This window comes from Manihot esculenta, chromosome 8 (assembly GCF_001659605.2).
Source record: "Manihot esculenta cultivar AM560-2 chromosome 8, M.esculenta_v8, whole genome shotgun sequence".
NCBI lineage: Eukaryota > Viridiplantae > Streptophyta > Magnoliopsida > Malpighiales > Euphorbiaceae > Manihot > Manihot esculenta.
Genome location: NC_035168.2, coordinates 40,246,032 through 40,263,240, shown reverse-complemented (window position 1 = coordinate 40,263,240; position 17,209 = coordinate 40,246,032). Strand labels below are relative to the sequence as shown.

At 34.5% G+C, this 17,209-nt stretch overlaps 2 protein-coding genes across 6 annotated transcripts; one reads left to right on the top strand and one right to left on the bottom strand.

Moving 5' to 3' along the window:
- Positions 1 to 2,698: 2,698 nt before the first annotated feature.
- LOC110621341 lies at positions 2,699 to 5,282 on the bottom strand. The gene has a single exon (XM_021765595.2). The coding sequence runs from the start codon at positions 3,935 to 3,937 to the stop codon at positions 3,017 to 3,019; it is 921 nt and encodes a 306-aa protein (XP_021621287.1). The 5' UTR covers positions 3,938 to 5,282; the 3' UTR covers positions 2,699 to 3,016.
- Positions 5,283 to 11,536: 6,254 nt separating this feature from the next.
- LOC110620783 (E3 ubiquitin-protein ligase RNFT1) lies at positions 11,537 to 16,988 on the top strand. Of its 5 annotated transcripts, none has more exons than XM_021764648.2 (9): positions 11,537 to 11,902; positions 12,118 to 12,764; positions 13,180 to 13,265; positions 13,398 to 13,566; positions 13,925 to 14,013; positions 14,250 to 14,414; positions 14,593 to 14,670; positions 16,355 to 16,458; positions 16,579 to 16,988. In XM_021764648.2, the coding sequence occupies exons 1-9, from the start codon at positions 11,898 to 11,900 to the stop codon at positions 16,682 to 16,684; spliced, it is 1,449 nt and encodes a 482-aa protein (XP_021620340.1). In that variant the 5' UTR covers positions 11,537 to 11,897; the 3' UTR covers positions 16,685 to 16,988. The 5 variants fall into 5 exon arrangements, with proteins under 5 accessions (XP_021620340.1, XP_021620338.1, XP_021620337.1 ...); XM_021764646.2 differs by having other exon boundaries at positions 11,537 to 11,993; positions 12,083 to 12,764; XM_021764649.2 differs by having other exon boundaries at positions 11,539 to 11,993.
- Positions 16,989 to 17,209: the final 221 nt, after the last annotated feature.

Below are 17,209 nucleotides of genomic sequence, written 5' to 3'. Positions count from 1 at the left end.
TTGCAATTTGGCTTGAAATTGCACAAAGCTGTTAGGCATGCACTGGAACAAACATTTTCAGGAAAATAACTCTCAATTACTCTTGTGTGGCATCTACTTACAATTATGGAAGTTTCCTTCTTCCCATTTTTTCCTTCATGTCCCTCTTGTTTCCTGCAATTTCCCTGTATGGAAGACTAGATTTAAGCCTAATAAAATTAGGTCCTAAAAGATTTGCTTCCCCTGACTCTTTTGTGTTCATCTTGTACTTTCCCTCTTTTAATTGTGGGGATGTGTGATTACCAAAAGTTTGATAGAAAAATTAACAATATTATGGGAACTCATGCAGGAGGCTTTCTTGACAACTTCTGGAGGAGGAATAAAATGTTCATATGATAATGCAGATGTGCTAAGGAATTCCTATTAGCAATATTACTTCGATCTCTATTTTGTTCTGTTTTTAAATGTGAATTTTTGAATTTTGAATACAGATTGTGGACTTATACTCTGATGAATTTAACGATATTTGTGAAGTGGGTTGCATTGGAGCTTTTTGGATATGAGTGGCTCTTTTAACATAATGCTTACGTTTGCTAGTTAAATTATAATCCGAAGACGAGCTGAAATAGTTGAACAGTTAATTGGATTATTTTGCTGGATACCCCTGTGGATATTTGGGAGGCACCTACAAATATTGAAGAGAAAACAGTTCAGAGGTGAAAAATCATGTATATCAATTTTCTAGTTAGAGAATGTTGCTCATTTGGCTACTTGCATACCATGGTCAATGCGGTTAACTACTCTGAAACTTGGCTTCATCCATGCTGCATAAATGACATCACTGTTTTATGGGCTTGCAGTTTTCTGTTGCTGTTTTCCTTACCTTTTGACCGTCCGGATGATTGACTCCAAAAAAATTATTAAATAGTGAGAATCTGGAAGGTTGCTTATTAAGGTGATTCTTGGAATTTTGGAGGTGATTCTTACAAGATATTGAATATATCTTTTAAGGTCACTTGACATCAAAGTCAATAGCCCTTTTTTAAACCTTCCACTGTCCTTAGTAAGCTTTCTCAGGATGTAATACATCATTTTTGACAATAAAGTAAAAGAACAAGGGGGGAAATTGGGAAAACCAATAGCACGATTGGGGTCACTTTGTGTGAACTTTTGTGGCTAATGAATTCTCCAAACATGATGATTTTATGTTAGGACTTCTGGACATGGATAAGAGGAAAATGGCAAGTTAAAAAGCCTTGCAGTGAATTGAAGCAGCTAGGTATTTCCCTTTACACTCTTGGAAAGTTCAAACTTGTAATATTAATGGGGAAGAAAATTAAGAAGACAGCTGTAGTCGCTAAATTTCAATGGTTCCATCAACTATAAACCTTTTTGGATGGAGCTTGTGCTGGGCACTGATTCTCTGACACCATCACAAGTCACACCTTCTCTCCATTTTCAATCCCATTGAATAAATCATATCCTCCGTGTGGTGTTTGGTGGCATTATTATTATTTTATAATTAATAGCATATATTCAGTACTATATCATTGTTTTTAAAGCAACAAATCTTAAACAAATTTCAATCTGGTCGCACTTGCTTTTGGCATCTTACTTAGGTCACACAACACACAATAAAACAACAGTAAGAAGCGCTTTTCTTTCCCTTCCTTTAAATTTAAGTTGGCGGACAAAGACAAGCACAGCACTTCACCAAAATAAAACAAAGATAATGATAGAACTAGGACGGCCCGTGCCTTAACAGCAGCAGTTTAGTCTTTTGGAGAGGAAAGGATTCCTTTGCCATTTGCTGTCTGAAAGGATAGATAAAAAGAATAAAGCTGAAATTTTGAAAGCCATAGATCAGAAAGGAACTGACTTTACTCTACATCCAGCCTCCAAAGCTTTGGATGTAATTATTTTATCTTTTTTTTAAAAAAAAAAAAAAAAAAAACTTTTAGCATTCGCCTGGTTTGACCGAGAGTCTCAGCTCTCACTCTGGCCGCAGTCTTATAATACTAATAGTCAAAACTTTCTTGTGTAGTTAATAACATAACGAAGATATGCACTATAGTGCAAGTAAAAGGAGATTGTAGTCTAGCTTGTCCTTTTCATGGATGGGTATCCTATCTTATAGAAGCAAGTAGCAACAATCAGGAATTCATTCAACCCTTCAACCACATTTTCTGATTTCCGGCAATGCCCCTGCCAGCTTGGTCTCTACCCATTTTAGTGTTTGGCAACAATTCCAGCTGTAATGACCTGTACTTTAGTGTATGACTAGTGTCAACCGATTCCTGCCTTTTTTTCATTTTGTTTTTCTCTGATGACAATTACATTACAGAAACTCAGTAAATGATGCCAAATTCTGGGAGAAAACCTGCTATTATTTATATGCTTTTAATGAATGAAACTTTCTTTTAGGACCAATAAAACAATTGCCTAAATGATACCTAATACTGATGATCAACGTTCAAAATAAATAATCTTTCAGCATAGTCATAATGAAAGATTATCAGCGTAAGCTCTCCAAAGAAACCTGAAATGAAGTTTAAGATGCCTAGTTCAGCTCAAAAAAGGCCAAAAAAAAAAAAAGTGAAGATAATTGAAGCGGTAGCCTGCTTGAACCCGCTTAACCTTTAGCTGATTGCCCACTCCCGAAACTGAGATACCAAAATACTTAGATCTTGCATTTCAAAGAACTGGACAGAAAACAATCTAGAAGTGAATGCACCACCAAAAAAGTTTTATTCCTTGTCAATGGAAAAACTAAATTCATCACATATAGAATCACTTTCGGCTAAATGCACACCACAATGAATCATAAACCTATGGACGATCTGTGAGTGATAACAGATTTACACAAAAATCCTATATTACCCACACTACAACCAAAAGCCTACTAAAGACCAAACAGTGCACGAGCAGGAGACACCACCAAAAATAGGTGCAATTGGAAGAATTTCTGAATACAAGAATTGAAGTTGAATAAGAATTGCTGTGGAAAGAGAGAGGAAGCTTGTACAAATGGTGGGAGTTAAGGCACGTATTCGTTCTCAAGGGTAGGTTGAGTTCGAGTCACCATTGCTGCTGGTGCTTTTGTTTCCCCAATTGATGTCATTTGCAGGGCTTCTCCCACCTCTGCAGCCCTCTCCATCTGTTGCATTTTTTTCCTTTCCTTCAATTTATGTACCCACAACACCAGAAATGACAAAAGCACCAACAACAATAGTCCACCCAGCACAGAACCAACAATTATCCACACTTTAGAAGTTTTTTTCTTTCTGCGTTCTCTTGGTGGTGGAGAAACTGGTGCTGGAGGAAGGGCAGTAGAATTGACAACTATAGCAAAATGCCCCTGTTGAATTGTGGAACATTCATTGCCAGATGCCACATTACTAAAATTTGGATTACCCTGTAAATCAAACCAAACACACATAGCAACATACCCATCTGGAGCTAATTTAACATCTGAGAATTTGATGGTTATGGGATTGCCAGATGCTCTAATGTCCAATAACGGTAAATTGGTAGCAGATAAGTTTGAGGCATTATAAGCAAGAAGACCCAGAACTGGAGCAAGGTAAGTGTAACCGTCTAGTGAATAATACCTCTGAGACCAATTTCCCAGATTTTGATATACCAGAACAAGCCTCTCCACATACGGCTGCTCAATAACTCCCACTGGGATCTGAAATTCTTTGTACATGGCAACACCTTTCCTCCTTAAACTCCCACTCCTGAGCCTCAATGCTGCAATCTTAATCCCATCCAAATCTGAGGGAACAGCCCCATCATAAGGCAAGCCAGTCCTGGGACGAACCAATGCCCTGTAAGCATAGTCTTGGAGGAGAACATCGAGCTCATGCGCAGAATTAGGCAGTTGAGCCCTATAACCCGGTAACCAGAGGAAACATATGAGAAGAAGCATCATCACGAGACTTCGAAGAAGCCCCATGGATGCTTTGAAAACAATTCAGCACAATGCCACCTGATTAACCTTATGAAATCTCACAGTAAAACACCCAGGAAGTCAACACCAGAAGTCTTCTATTTAATAAATTAATAGTACCTGAGATCCAAGTATTTAGAAACGGAACTTAGAGATACGATGCAGTAAATTCTGCCAAAGAAGCTTCAAAAACACCTGGTCTTAGACTGACAATCCACAGTTAGTGGGTGACATGTCTGTTTCTCTATCTCCAATAAATGAAATCAACGGGTACTGTATAAAGAAAATAGATTCGCCAAGGAAAGAGTATAAAGCAGCCTTGAAGGTTCCAACCGTTGAAATCCTTTATTTTCTTTTCGCCTTCTCTTTTGGAGTTTCTTGTAAAAGAAGCTCTCACAGACCGGAATGAAACTCAACAATTTGGGAACCTTCCCAGCATTTATCCGTATCACCAAAATTCAGATAAACAATTGTCGAAATAACAGCAAATATAAAAGAACAGTTGAATCTTGTGCTTGGAACCGTCAATGGAGCGATTAATTCTCTTCTCAATTTACACCATCGAGTCCAAAAAGTAACATAGATTCATTACCGGATATCAGTAGAGAAAGACTTAATACCTGAACCCAGATAAGGTTTTCAGTTGAAAACCCAACAAGAAACCACCAATGGCGAAGATTTATACTGAGGAAATTTTCTCGAAACCGTGCATCATAGAGTATATTTCACAATGATTCACAACCACTAGCTGAATCGCCCAAAAAACACGAGAATCTTGAGATAAATCATGATCACGGTGTCAAGATCGGGAAATGAAGGGGCAATGTCTCACAAAGCAAAGGAAAATGGAGTCAATGACCCAAGAAAAAAGCCTGCATTTTGATGAAATCAGGAGAAGGAAGCCTGAGTTGAGCGGTACTTGTGCAGATGATAAATAATTGGATTTTTTGGGATCCCCTGCAAGAGCTAAAACAGTGAAAGAGTAAAGACAAAGACTGAGAGTGACTAGTAGTTCAATAAACAGAATTGTTAAATAGAAATCCAAGAATTCCACCAGGAAGAAGAGATAAGCTTTGAGAAGCGGCGATGCCCAGTGGAGATAAACAACCAATAAACCCCAAAAAAAGGAGAGGAAAAAAAAGCAAAAAAAAAAAAAAAAAGGAAAAAGGAAAACGCAGCAAGGCAACAACCAAAAAGAAGAGAGAAGAAGAGAGAGAAAAATGGAGAATGAAATTAAAATTTCAGTTGGATTAAGAGGTTTAGGGTTTGACTGATTTACCCAGCGTTCTACGTTGAAGTACCGACGTGTCCCCAGCACGAGGTTAGTACGGATGAAAAAGGAATTTGGGGTAACATTTCACGCCTTACGACCTGCGTTGGCTGCTACTCAACTCTCTCTTTCTTTCATTTTTTGCTTATTTCTTTATTCGTTTTCTATTAAGGCAAGTTCAGAAATACAGGTGAAATTAGGTTGTCAATTACCCTATTCAAAACTATAATTTAAAAGGAATTAAATCCAAATAAGAATAAAATTAATTTCAAATTTGAAGTCAAATTTTATTTTAAAAAAATATAAATCCATTAAATTTAATCAATATTTAACATCCGAGAAAATAGTTTAAAGATAAAAGAGAGCACCACTACAAAATCTATAATTATAGAATCTAGAGTATATTGAAAAATTATAATATTAGAAAACCCTTTTAAAAGTTAAAAAAAAAAAGGATAAATTGATCTGAAATATATTCTTTTATAATTCGCTTATATCATTTATACCTTCTTCTTATTAATTGAATTAAAATCATAATTATAATCCAAATTAAATTAAATTAAATTTAAGCATGTACGTAGTCCAGTTTGATATGTATATATTTTTTAAATAGTCCAGTTTGGTATTCTTAAATGGAGGAAATAAATTTATATGTTGCATAAATAATTTATTAAATTATCAAATTATTATTCTATATCTTTATTCTCTTCAGCATTAAAAATAGGGTGCATATGGTTGTTTTTATTTCAAATTGAATCTAAAAATAAAATTAATTCTCTCCATGTGATATAATTCATTTTATAATAAAAAATTAAATAATTTTTTAAAATTCATGCATAAATTCATTTTTTTTAAAAAATAAAAATTGTATAAGTTAAAAAAATATTTCATTTTGAAAAATATAACAAAAAATTAAATTATTGTAAAATCTTTAATTAAAAAAAAAGGAATGAGTATTAATTAATAAATATTAAAACATCATTACAAAAAGAAAGATGGTATAAAAATTGAGAGTAATAATTCGGATTAATTCTGTCAATATATTTTGGATGTCATATGATTAAAAAAAATAATTATTAAATTATTATTTTGTAATTAAAAATGGGTGGCATAAGAGTGAGAGACACTTGCGAAATAAAAAAAAAAAATCATACTTAAATTGCAGTCCATATGGAATTCTGCTGTGCATGATGATGGAACCAATCATGGATTGTTATTGGAATATTGATTAAAGATTCAAATTTTGATATTTTAAAAATGAAACCACTTATAGATTTTGATTTTATTATACTAAAACTATCTTGATATTGTGCTTGGTTTCGTGATGTGAATCTTTAAATTGTGATTTAAATCAATTAATTTATATTTTATTAAAATTCGAGATGAACATAAAAGACAACAAAATAAGATTTTGAAAATAAAAATATTGTCTATTTTATTTGAAATTCAAGTCTAACATTGTAAAATTGTTGAATAATTATCTTCATTTTAAATTAAATTTTTTGAATTTTCGTTACTAGCTAAACAATATATTTTAGACTTTATGAATTTCAAATTCTAAAACCTGAATTTACTCCTCGAAATCCAAATTTTAAATTCAAGTAGACCTTATATAACTCAAGATAAATTATTACTTGGGATTTAAATTTTATTATCATGAACACTTCTATCCTAAATTTTTATAATAATTATTTTAATTTCTAATTAATCAGTCTAATCCATTAATTAACAACTAAACCAAGAAAAAAAACAACTAAGATAAGTAAATGTACGACAAAAATTGGAATTTAAGAAAATTTCAATTATTTTAAAAAAATGTAAATTTAATATTAATTATATCACAATAAATAAACGAGAAAGTAATTTATCCAATTCTGAGAATCAACGCATTGCAGTAAAGATTAAATGAGGGAGTTATTTAAAAGATTAAAATAAAAGGAAATAATAAATAGTGGTAATGAGAAGGACATGTGTGAAATAGGACGAGAAGAGAAAGAGACGTGATTAACCATGTTAAGCCAAAAGAAGAAGCTAATTTAATTAAATCCAAAATTCCCCAAGTAATCAAATTAGCATCCCTCATTGGAACGACAAAAGGGTAAATGCTTGAGGCTTATATTGGTACTAATCCACGTAAATTACCACATTTCGATGTTGATATTTCATTTTTGGCTCCACATAATTCAAATTAGAGTTTGCTTCCTTTTTAATGATTTATTCTTTCTCATGGCAAGTTGGTGCTTCAGATATTTGAATTTATCTACAGAAATCATCTGATCAGTTATGGAGATTTAATTTGAAATTTTTTTTTGGAAACAAGTGATTTTAATTTAGAAATTTTATTATTAAAATTTTAAAAAAATCTAATCTAATTAACCGACATTTTATCTTCGTATCTATTTTTTCTTTTAATTTATCTACTACAGTGTTTCTCCTTTTGGTTCTCACTTCTTACTGTTGCCGTAAGGATTTTCTCTTTTCTTTCACAAATAACAACCAACTCTGACAAATAGCCATTTCTCAATATATTTACTCAATCTTTGTCTATTAACTCGACGCTTGTTTCGTTGTCGGTCCTTATCAATCACTATTTAAATTTCTATCCATTTCATATATAATCAGTTTTACCTCAATTTAAAGACACAAAATAAAATTGAAGAAGCTCTCACTCAATCAAACCTCTTTACTTTGTTATTACCATTTTTTTTTAATAAATATCAAATTTATAATGTAAAGTTCACAAGACTATACAAGAGTAACAGAAAAATAAATCTAAAAACAAAACAAAAAAAAAATAAATAAACAACCATCAAACCAAAATATACCCAAAACAAAACCAACCCAAAACAAACTGCTCAAATCAATCCAACCAATAAAAAGAATACATAAATATCAATGCATTATCGAAAAAAAATTACCGACATACTGTTATAAATATAGATCGCGTGGAAGTTAGATACCGAAACCATCAAACACTATAAAAATCAATCAAATATCAACACCACAAAAGAAAATCTAAACACTGCTAAAGATTCAAATAATAAATTAAAAGAAATTAACATGCAAACACACACAATAAAAGGCCAGCAAAGGATGGCTCTTTGTCAAACAGCAACAAAGGAGAGGACGTAACGGAGAAACAGTAACAAAAGGCCAGCAAAGTATGACTCTTTTTTAACGCAAACTAAGAATCTGCACTAAATAAAACAAGAAAGCCAGCAAAATAAAACAAAATGAAAGCCAATAGATTTAGTGAGAAATAAAGAGACAGTCTCAAATATAAGGAAAAAAACTTAAAAAGAAAATCATCTCTTCCCTACCCAAAGGCAGGAGAGAGAACAAAATCATAAGAAATTAACTAAACAAAATCATAAAAAATTAACCATCAACAGACAGAGTAACAAAACATCAGAGTAAATTAACTACAATAGACGATAATCTCTTTCTCCTTCTTTCTCTAATTTTCTATTTCAAGTTATAGATTAATTGGTTGCAGCATAAGGCTATTTAGCGGGTCTCCTTTTTCCAGCGTGTAGGTGAGAATTAATTGATCTGTCTTATTAATTTGCTCTGAAAATTTTATAATTAGATTGTTGGTTGTTTAAGTTCGCCCAATGGGATGAACACACCCAATACTCGTTCTGAAACTCTTTTCCCCAGATTAGGTACACAGGTAGGCTAGAGTGAACGCACTGGGGCACTATTCCATTTGAATGCCTATTTTGGGAATTTCAATTATTATCGCAAGACAAAATAATGAGGGATTGAGACTCGTTACATACAACGTGTGAAACAGCAGATAAGTGTATTGACCAAACTCTCCCGCACTTGTTATATATGAATATTTTAGTTGTTTTTGCTAAAGTGTGCCGCTTGATGAATACGTATTTATCATGTTATAGTTTTGATCCAATTAGACGGCAAAAACAGGACCACGCGGACAAGTTCGTTTTGGGCTTTGGCTCATGCCAACCAAGTCGGTTGCGACTCACAGGTCTTGTGATTAGAGGTGTTTTTTCTTTTTCTTTTTCTTTTTCCTCTTAACTAGTAGAAAATTTTGAGGCAGTCCATTCTTTATCACACTCTCTTCTCTTGCCTAAGCCTCACGGTCACGGCCCTGTCGTTGAGACTTACAAGGCCACCAATGCGAGGTGGAATGAGGTAGCTGTGTGCCCATTGGCCCACTCATGGATTGAATGGTGGGCTTTCCTTATGTCGGCCTTTCAGCAGTTTGCCTTTTCCTTGAATGGGACATCCAAGTAGATTTTAGATTTAATTTAATTTATATATTTAATAAAATCACTTGATTTTATACATCTCCAACGTATAAAAGTGTAATTATTATTAGGGCTGTGCAATCGGTCGGTTCGGTTCCGAACCGAACCGAACCGATAAAACCGAAAACCGATTTGTTAAAATTTATAAAACCGAAAAAACCGATTATGAAGGTATAACCGAACCGAATCGAACCGATAAAAATCGGTTCGGTTCGGTTCAGTTCGGTTCAAACCGAAAAATCAACAATCAACTGATAATAATAATAAAAGCAAAGCTACTATAAAAATCATAATAAAATCACCAAAACAAGGGATATCAGCAAATACCCATTGGTAAGAATAAGAAAGCAAAGCAAATGAAATCTATCCAACTAAAAGGAACCTAATGAAACGCAAGGAGAACAGGGTCCTTGAAAAATAGTCATTACCTCAGATTCACAGAACACTAAAACAAACGTCTAAAAGAAAAACTAATTGAGTGAACAATTAAGTGACAGATTGGCAAGCACAGAATTGTTGCAATGGGTTGCTTTACACCCAAAAAGAAAAAGTAAAGGTCTTTAAACTACTACCTCGAGGGCTACTATTGTCGACAGAAAAAGAATTGTTGGATCAACAAAATAATTTAATAAATATTCTATTAAAAACCATGGCCAGAAGTCGCTCGCAACCCAGTCCCAGATGAGAGACCCAGATGAGAGATCCAGTCCCAGATGAGAGAACGCAACCCAGTCCCAAACGCAACCCAGTCCCAACCCAGTCCCAGATGAGAGACCCAGTTCCAGATGAGAGAACGCAACCCAGTCCCAGATGAGAGAACGCAACCCAGTCCCAGATGAGAGAAATGAAGTATATGCAGAAAATTGTATAAATTTGGACATATATTACCTCTTCTTCACCGTCTTCATCCTCGTCGTCGTCGTCATTGTCATCGTCGTCTCCGCCTTCACCATCGTCATCGTCGTCTCCGCCTTCACCATCTCATCGTCGTCTCCGCCTTCACCATCGTCATCTTCATCGTCATCCTCGTCGTCGTCCGCCGACTGAACCGGTGGCCCTCTGGAGGATTGTAAGACCTGAACCTCGTCGTCTTCGTCGTCCTCGCCCCCCTCATCAGACATCATCGTCTTCGTAGTCTTCGTCGTCCTCATCTTCGTCACCGTCGCCGTCCTCGTCGCAATCTTTCCGATTCGACTATGAGAGTGTGGAGAGCCCAGGGGAGGAATGGAGATTCGGGAGAATAGGGGTGGGGGAATCGGGAGATTGGAGAATGTGAAAAATGGGATGGAGGGGTTCGGCGAAAGGTATGGAGGGGGTTGGGTTGGGTTGGGTTGGGTTGGGCTGGGTTGGGTTCGGTTTTTCGGTTTGATCGGTTATTTAACATGTTTAAATCGAACCGAACCGAAAACCGAATAATTTTAAATATACTAACCGAACCAAACCGATTTTTCCGACTAACCGAACCGATAAACCGAATTTAATCGGTTCGGTTCGATTTTTCGGTTTAGACCTAGAATTGCTCAGCCCTAATTATTATAGGTCCATTTTACAATAAATTTAATAATTTATTAAATTAAATATTTATATTAAAATTTACATATTTATATAGAAGTTATAGCATAAATATTTAATATAATAATTATAAAACTCCGTAAATACACATATGAATTCATTTTTTAATTACATTATAATTGAAAATTAATTTTTTAAAACAATTAAAATGTAAACTTATAGTTTTATAATTTTAAACATATTTGAATATAATTAAATAAAGTACGTTATTTTTTTAATCAATTAAGCAAAATATTTTTTTAATCAATAAGCAAATTATCTAACATAAGACAAGGGATAACGTCAATTTAATATTTATAAATAGTAAATACTTTTATTTATATATTCATTATTATGGTTAGATATTTTAATAATTTTTATTCATTTATATAAATATTAATTGAAAAATGTTAAAGTTATTTTTATATGTCACGGTCCTTTGTTAGAAAAAATATATATATGTATATATATATATACACGTATATTTACCGATATACTTCTTTTATTTACCCAATTTATCTCTCTCTACACCTTTTCCCTTTCTCTGCCTCGAGCGAGAGGGAAAGAAAGAAAGAAAGAAAGAAAGAAAGAAAGAAAAAAAGAGAGAGAGCGAGCAAAAGGCAGAGGGAAGGAAAAAGGAAATAATAACAAAAAATAAATTATTGGAGGCCAAAGCCTCTCCGGTCGTCCATCAGCTTCTTCCATTTGGCCTTCTTCGCCATTTCTTACAGTCTTTGGCCCAATCGATCTCAGATTTTGAAAGCTCAGATTCAGCCATATCAAATGGCAATGGTCAATTTCTTACTACATTTTCATCTTTGACTTTTTCTATTCTCCATTATTAGGTTTAGGTTTAGGGTTTCTGCGAATGAGGTAATTATCTTCTTTATTTCTCTTCTTCATCGTCTTTGTCTTCGTCTTCTTTCTCATTTCAAAGTTCCTCAACGGAGTTTCGCCTTCGAAGGTACTTTTGATTTATTGTTTGATCGTTTTGAATGGTTTGGTTACTGGTATCAATTTATTGTTTAGTCTTTTCATTGGCTTGATTGATAGGGTGATGATGAATTATATATGATGATTATGGTTAGGGTTAGGGCATCTGCGCAGATGGAAGCGTCCGGTAGTAATTCTGACGTGTACAGAGGTTCTTCGGGAGTGAGTAATCCAACTAATAGTAATTCGAGGAGGAACGGAATTCTATCGGCTTCAAGTATCATCCAGGCACCAATAACTGCTTTGTTAGAGTATTCAGGTCTGCTGCGAACCACCAGTTCAACTCACCAAGAAACGGACCCCTTGATTAACAATTCGGCTGGGATTCATGCTCATCGACTTGATGATTCTACAGCTACACCAGCAGCAGCAGCCACAGCCAACAATGGAGAGGTTGCCATTAGGATAATTGGTGCAGGAGAACATGAGCATGACAGAGAGGGGTCTGGATTGGTGGTTGGGCAATTGGGTGCTCAGAGTGAGGTTTCTGTGCAGCAGCCACTGGCCGGAATGGAATCGGATGTTCAGGGGGATTCTAGAAATGATCGTGTCTCAGGAGAAGGTGCTTCTCAGCAATCTTCCAGCGCAAGTGGGGATGGGGAAGTTGCTGATGGCAGTGGAGCTAATGGAAGGGATTCATCTTACCAAAGGTATGACATTCAGCAAGCTGCCAGATGGATTGAGCAGGTCCTCCCCTTCTCTTTGCTTCTCTTGGTTGTCTTCATCCGCCAGCATTTGCAAGGTACTATCCGTTTTGCTTTTGTGGAGTGACTAAATTAGAACCTCTTCATTGATATCTCTATGGTCTGTTTTTCCATTTTCTATGCATGATTAATGATGAAGCTTTTATCTATATAAACATTTTCTGGCTAGGCCTTTATAGTAATTCCATAAGCAACAGATAAATGATGACTTATTTTATATTTGTCTGCTTGCAATCTATTTGCAGATGGCTACACTGAACCCGCGCATATGCAAAACACAATAGATACTGACACTTGCATATATTTTCTTATTTTGTACTCTTTTGTATTAACTGTTGTGTTTTAGGGCATTAAGAGCTCCTCAAATCTTATTCTAATTCATCGCCATTTCTTTTCTCTGGCATTTTATAACCCATTATCTTCATTAAGTAGTGATATTTTCCTTTCTATAAGGAGTTACAGGTTTCTTTGTTACAATTTGGATTGCCGTTGTCATGTTCAAGTCAAATGATATTGTACGTAAACAAACAGCTCTGAAGGTACATAGATTGTAGTTAACTGATTCTGAGAATTATTTATAGGAATTGTGCAAATCTTTCAGATGCTCAATTTTTAGAGTTACTTCAATATAATTTTAAAAGATACATATATTGTAATTGTGTTGGCTGCAGGGAGAGAGGAAAATGTCTGTCTTGATTGGCATCTCTCTTGCATTCACACTTCATGTGGTTGGTGTCTATTGGTGGTATCAGAATGATGATCTTTTATACCCATTAATTATGCTCCCTCCCAAATCAATCCCACCCTTTTGGCATGCAATTTTCATCATCATGGTGAATGGTAAGTTACCCTATTTTTGTAAATTATTAATCTTTCTCTGGTTAAAGATGCAATTTCTGTAATTTTGCAGAGAATTTTTTTGGATGGTCTTTTATGTCATGCTACATATATTTGTATAGTCTTGTACTGGAAACATGCAACCATGCTAACATATGGAATTGAACATTCATTATCAATTTTTTTCCTTTTGCTTTCCTTCAAAATAAGAAAAAGGAATCCCCTTTAAATTAAACATGAGTTCTCATTATGTGGTTGATCTTATATATATATATACCTTGAATTAACTTGAACCTTTAGTCAATATGTATTTGTTTTTCCATTTTGCTTTAGTTGGTTCCTTACCATTGGTTTGTTCCAGATACATTGGTTCGGCAGGCAGCAATGGTGTTCAAATGCATTCTGTTAATGTATTACAAGAACACTAGAGGCCGGAATTATCGTAAGCAGGTGAGGTAATATGAGCCTGCATCTAGAATTTTAATTGCACTCTGTCAAGAAATTAGAAAACTTAAGGAGGTAGTTGTTGCTGTCTACTCTTCCTTTTTCTCACTTTTTCCTTGTTTGCAGCAAAGAAGAAAAGAGGAAATCTTAATCAACTTGCTTTCTCCTAACTCAATTTCAAAAGTTGTGAGCATGCTTTCAAATGTATATACTTGTTTAACTGTAGTTGTCTTATTCTCCAGGGTCAAATGCTAACTTTGGTTGAATATCTGATGCTGCTATACCGTGCTTTGTTGCCTACACCAGTATGGTACCGTTTCTTTTTGAATAAAGAATATGGTAGCCTCTTTTCATCACTAATGACAGGGTTATACTTGACTTTCAAGCTTACATCTGTTGTGGAGAAGGTATAAAATATGCTTATTTTGTTTTCTCTTTTTTTTTTCCCTCCTTGTATTGGATCTAATATAACCACTTGTATTGGTCTTAGTTCAGTAGCTTAGCCTTTTCTTACACTCTTTTCCCCAGCTTGTATGCTTCCTTTTCTATTGCCCCTCTTAATTGGTACTGGTTGGTAAATTGCAGGTGCAATCTTTCTTTGCTGCTTTGAAGGCTTTATCACGTAAAGAGGTGCATTACGGGGCTTATGCAACATCAGAGCAGGTTGACCTCCTTTTTCCTTGTATTTCTGTGATGCTTACTTTAATTATTGTTCTTGTGTAATGTGCACAAGTATATATGTATGTAACTGGTTAGTTTTGTGCTTCAATAGTTGTTTCATGATAGTAAATAAGGATCATTCTGTTTATTTTATGTTTTCCATTTAATATTATTCTGGCATTTGTAGAACTTGTGAAAATTTGTCAATGGAAAATGTTTTCCTCTTCAAAGGACAACTAAGTTGTTTTCTAGGAAAATGACTTCTTGGACTTCAATGTACACAAAACATAGATGCACCTTTTAGTTACTGAGCATTGTCCATCCGTCAAATGTATGAAATTCTTGTATGTCCAAACATTTCCATAGTCTTATTTGTTGAAAGAGGATTACTTTTTCCTATTTACTCCAAATGTAAGTGAATAATTCCAGCATGGCTTCCAAAATGAAGAAATCACGTCATTTTCTCAAAAAAAAAAAAAAGCTTCCTTGAAAATATTTTCCATGGATAAGTTATTTTCCCTGTAAACAATTAAAACCTGAAAAAACAACTGCCTAGTGATGCCTTGACAGAAAGAGGGAAAAGGCGTGCAGGGAAAGGTTTAAGTTGAGAACAGGAGTTCGTTTGCATTCCCAAAATGTTCATGTTGCAAATACTTGTGCATAATGCATTTTCATGTTGGCATATAAATGCAATGTGAAGGGTTTACTATAAATGTAAATGTCTACGAAATTATTGCAGCTTTGAACCTTCTGTGGGTATTTTTTTTTGATAGAATAAATGTTAACAGGAAAAACCTGGAGTTTGATTAAACGATTGACTATAAATTGGTTCTTCATTATACCAATGATAAACTGCAAAAGAAATGTTATTTGACATACAACTTATTGGATTACTAGGAATGCATACTTTGACCAGGCTGCTTGAAGTATTAGAATAGTTGTCTTTGGAAACAAACCTAAATGGGTATTAGTGTATATTTAAGAAAATAAAGTTGACTTGAAATCTCAAATTTCACTTCTTAGCAAATTAGTCTCTGCTGGTTTTATTGCATTCAACTTGCTTAGTTTTCAACTGAATGCTACCTGAGTATGGCCCTGATAGTTATGGGAGTGGGTTGAGATCACAACTATAAATTCTAGTGCTCTTCAAGTGTACCAAAAAACTCTCAATCAACTAAATAAGCAGAAGCAAAAGGATTAAATTTGTCAGAGGTTATTTTAAAATGTATTGTGAGAACTTGTTGAAAACTATGTTGTGTTTATATAAACTACAGGTTTTTAACAAATCATTTTAGGTATACTCTCTTTCCACTGCCTAAGGGATAATTCAGTTTGGAAATTTTCATCAAGTTGTGTACTAAATTGAAACGAGATTGAAATGCAAGTGTACCCAGGCTCTCTGTTTGGAATGTCCATTATTTTCTCAGAATGTTGTCATTTTCATTTTTGTACTTGTAATTTATCTCATCTATTTGGACTGTGCGCTGAGATGTTACACATAAAATTGCTTTGATAATCAGAGTGCTTATTGTTAGACCTCTGTGGATTTTTGAAACTTTGTTGACATATATTATCAGCTCTTTCACCACACAAAATAAGTAAATAAATAAATAAAACGATATAGTGGATTTTGGTGACACATTAGGAAGTTGTACCATGCATTTGAGGTTCTCAGCTATTTATGCAGGTGAATGCAGCAGGAGATCTGTGCGCTATATGCCAAGAGAAGATGCATGCTCCGATTCTGCTTCGTTGTAAACACATCTTTTGTGAAGATTGTGTATCAGAATGGTTAGTTACACGATCTGTGATGCTGTAATTGTTGATGGCTTCTGGTTGATATCTCTGTTTGTTTTTTGCACATGATTGCATCTACTGCTACCTATTTAGCTTACTGAGATTCTGTTCCAGGTTTGAGAGGGAACGGACGTGTCCCTTGTGCAGGGCCTTGGTCAAACCTGCAGATCTAAGATCGTATGGTGATGGTTCAACTACTTTGTTCTTCCAGATATTCTAAAATTTTCTACTGTAAAAACGTAGGAGTTTTTCTTCTTCAGAGCTCCAAAAACTTACCCGAAATCTTGCCTTTTCCTGATCAGCAAGAGGCTACACAAGTATGTGACTATTTGGCTGTGATTTGTTCAGTAGTTACCCCAAGGAAGTTGAACCGAAGCAAGTAGATGGAACTTGAATTGGTTCTATTCCTTTGTTGTATTGAGAAAAGGTTGAATGTATCTAATGGCCCTTAATGACTGGTTCCTCTATGGACTAACATATATATAAATGTTCACTTACAATAAATGAAAAGTGTTTTCTTCCTCCTTGTAGAATTGTTTGGATGCATTCAGTTGTGTTTAGTGCGCGCATGTCCAAAACAACAATAAACCTAAAGCAACATTTGGCGTCGCATTCTTTCATAAATGGATCTTGAACGTGCACTTTGAATATTGCATAAAGATGGTTTATGATTTAATAATCTGGAAAAATCCGAAGAGCAATGGAGTTTAGCATTATTTTATGCGACGGGTTATTACAGAAGCTG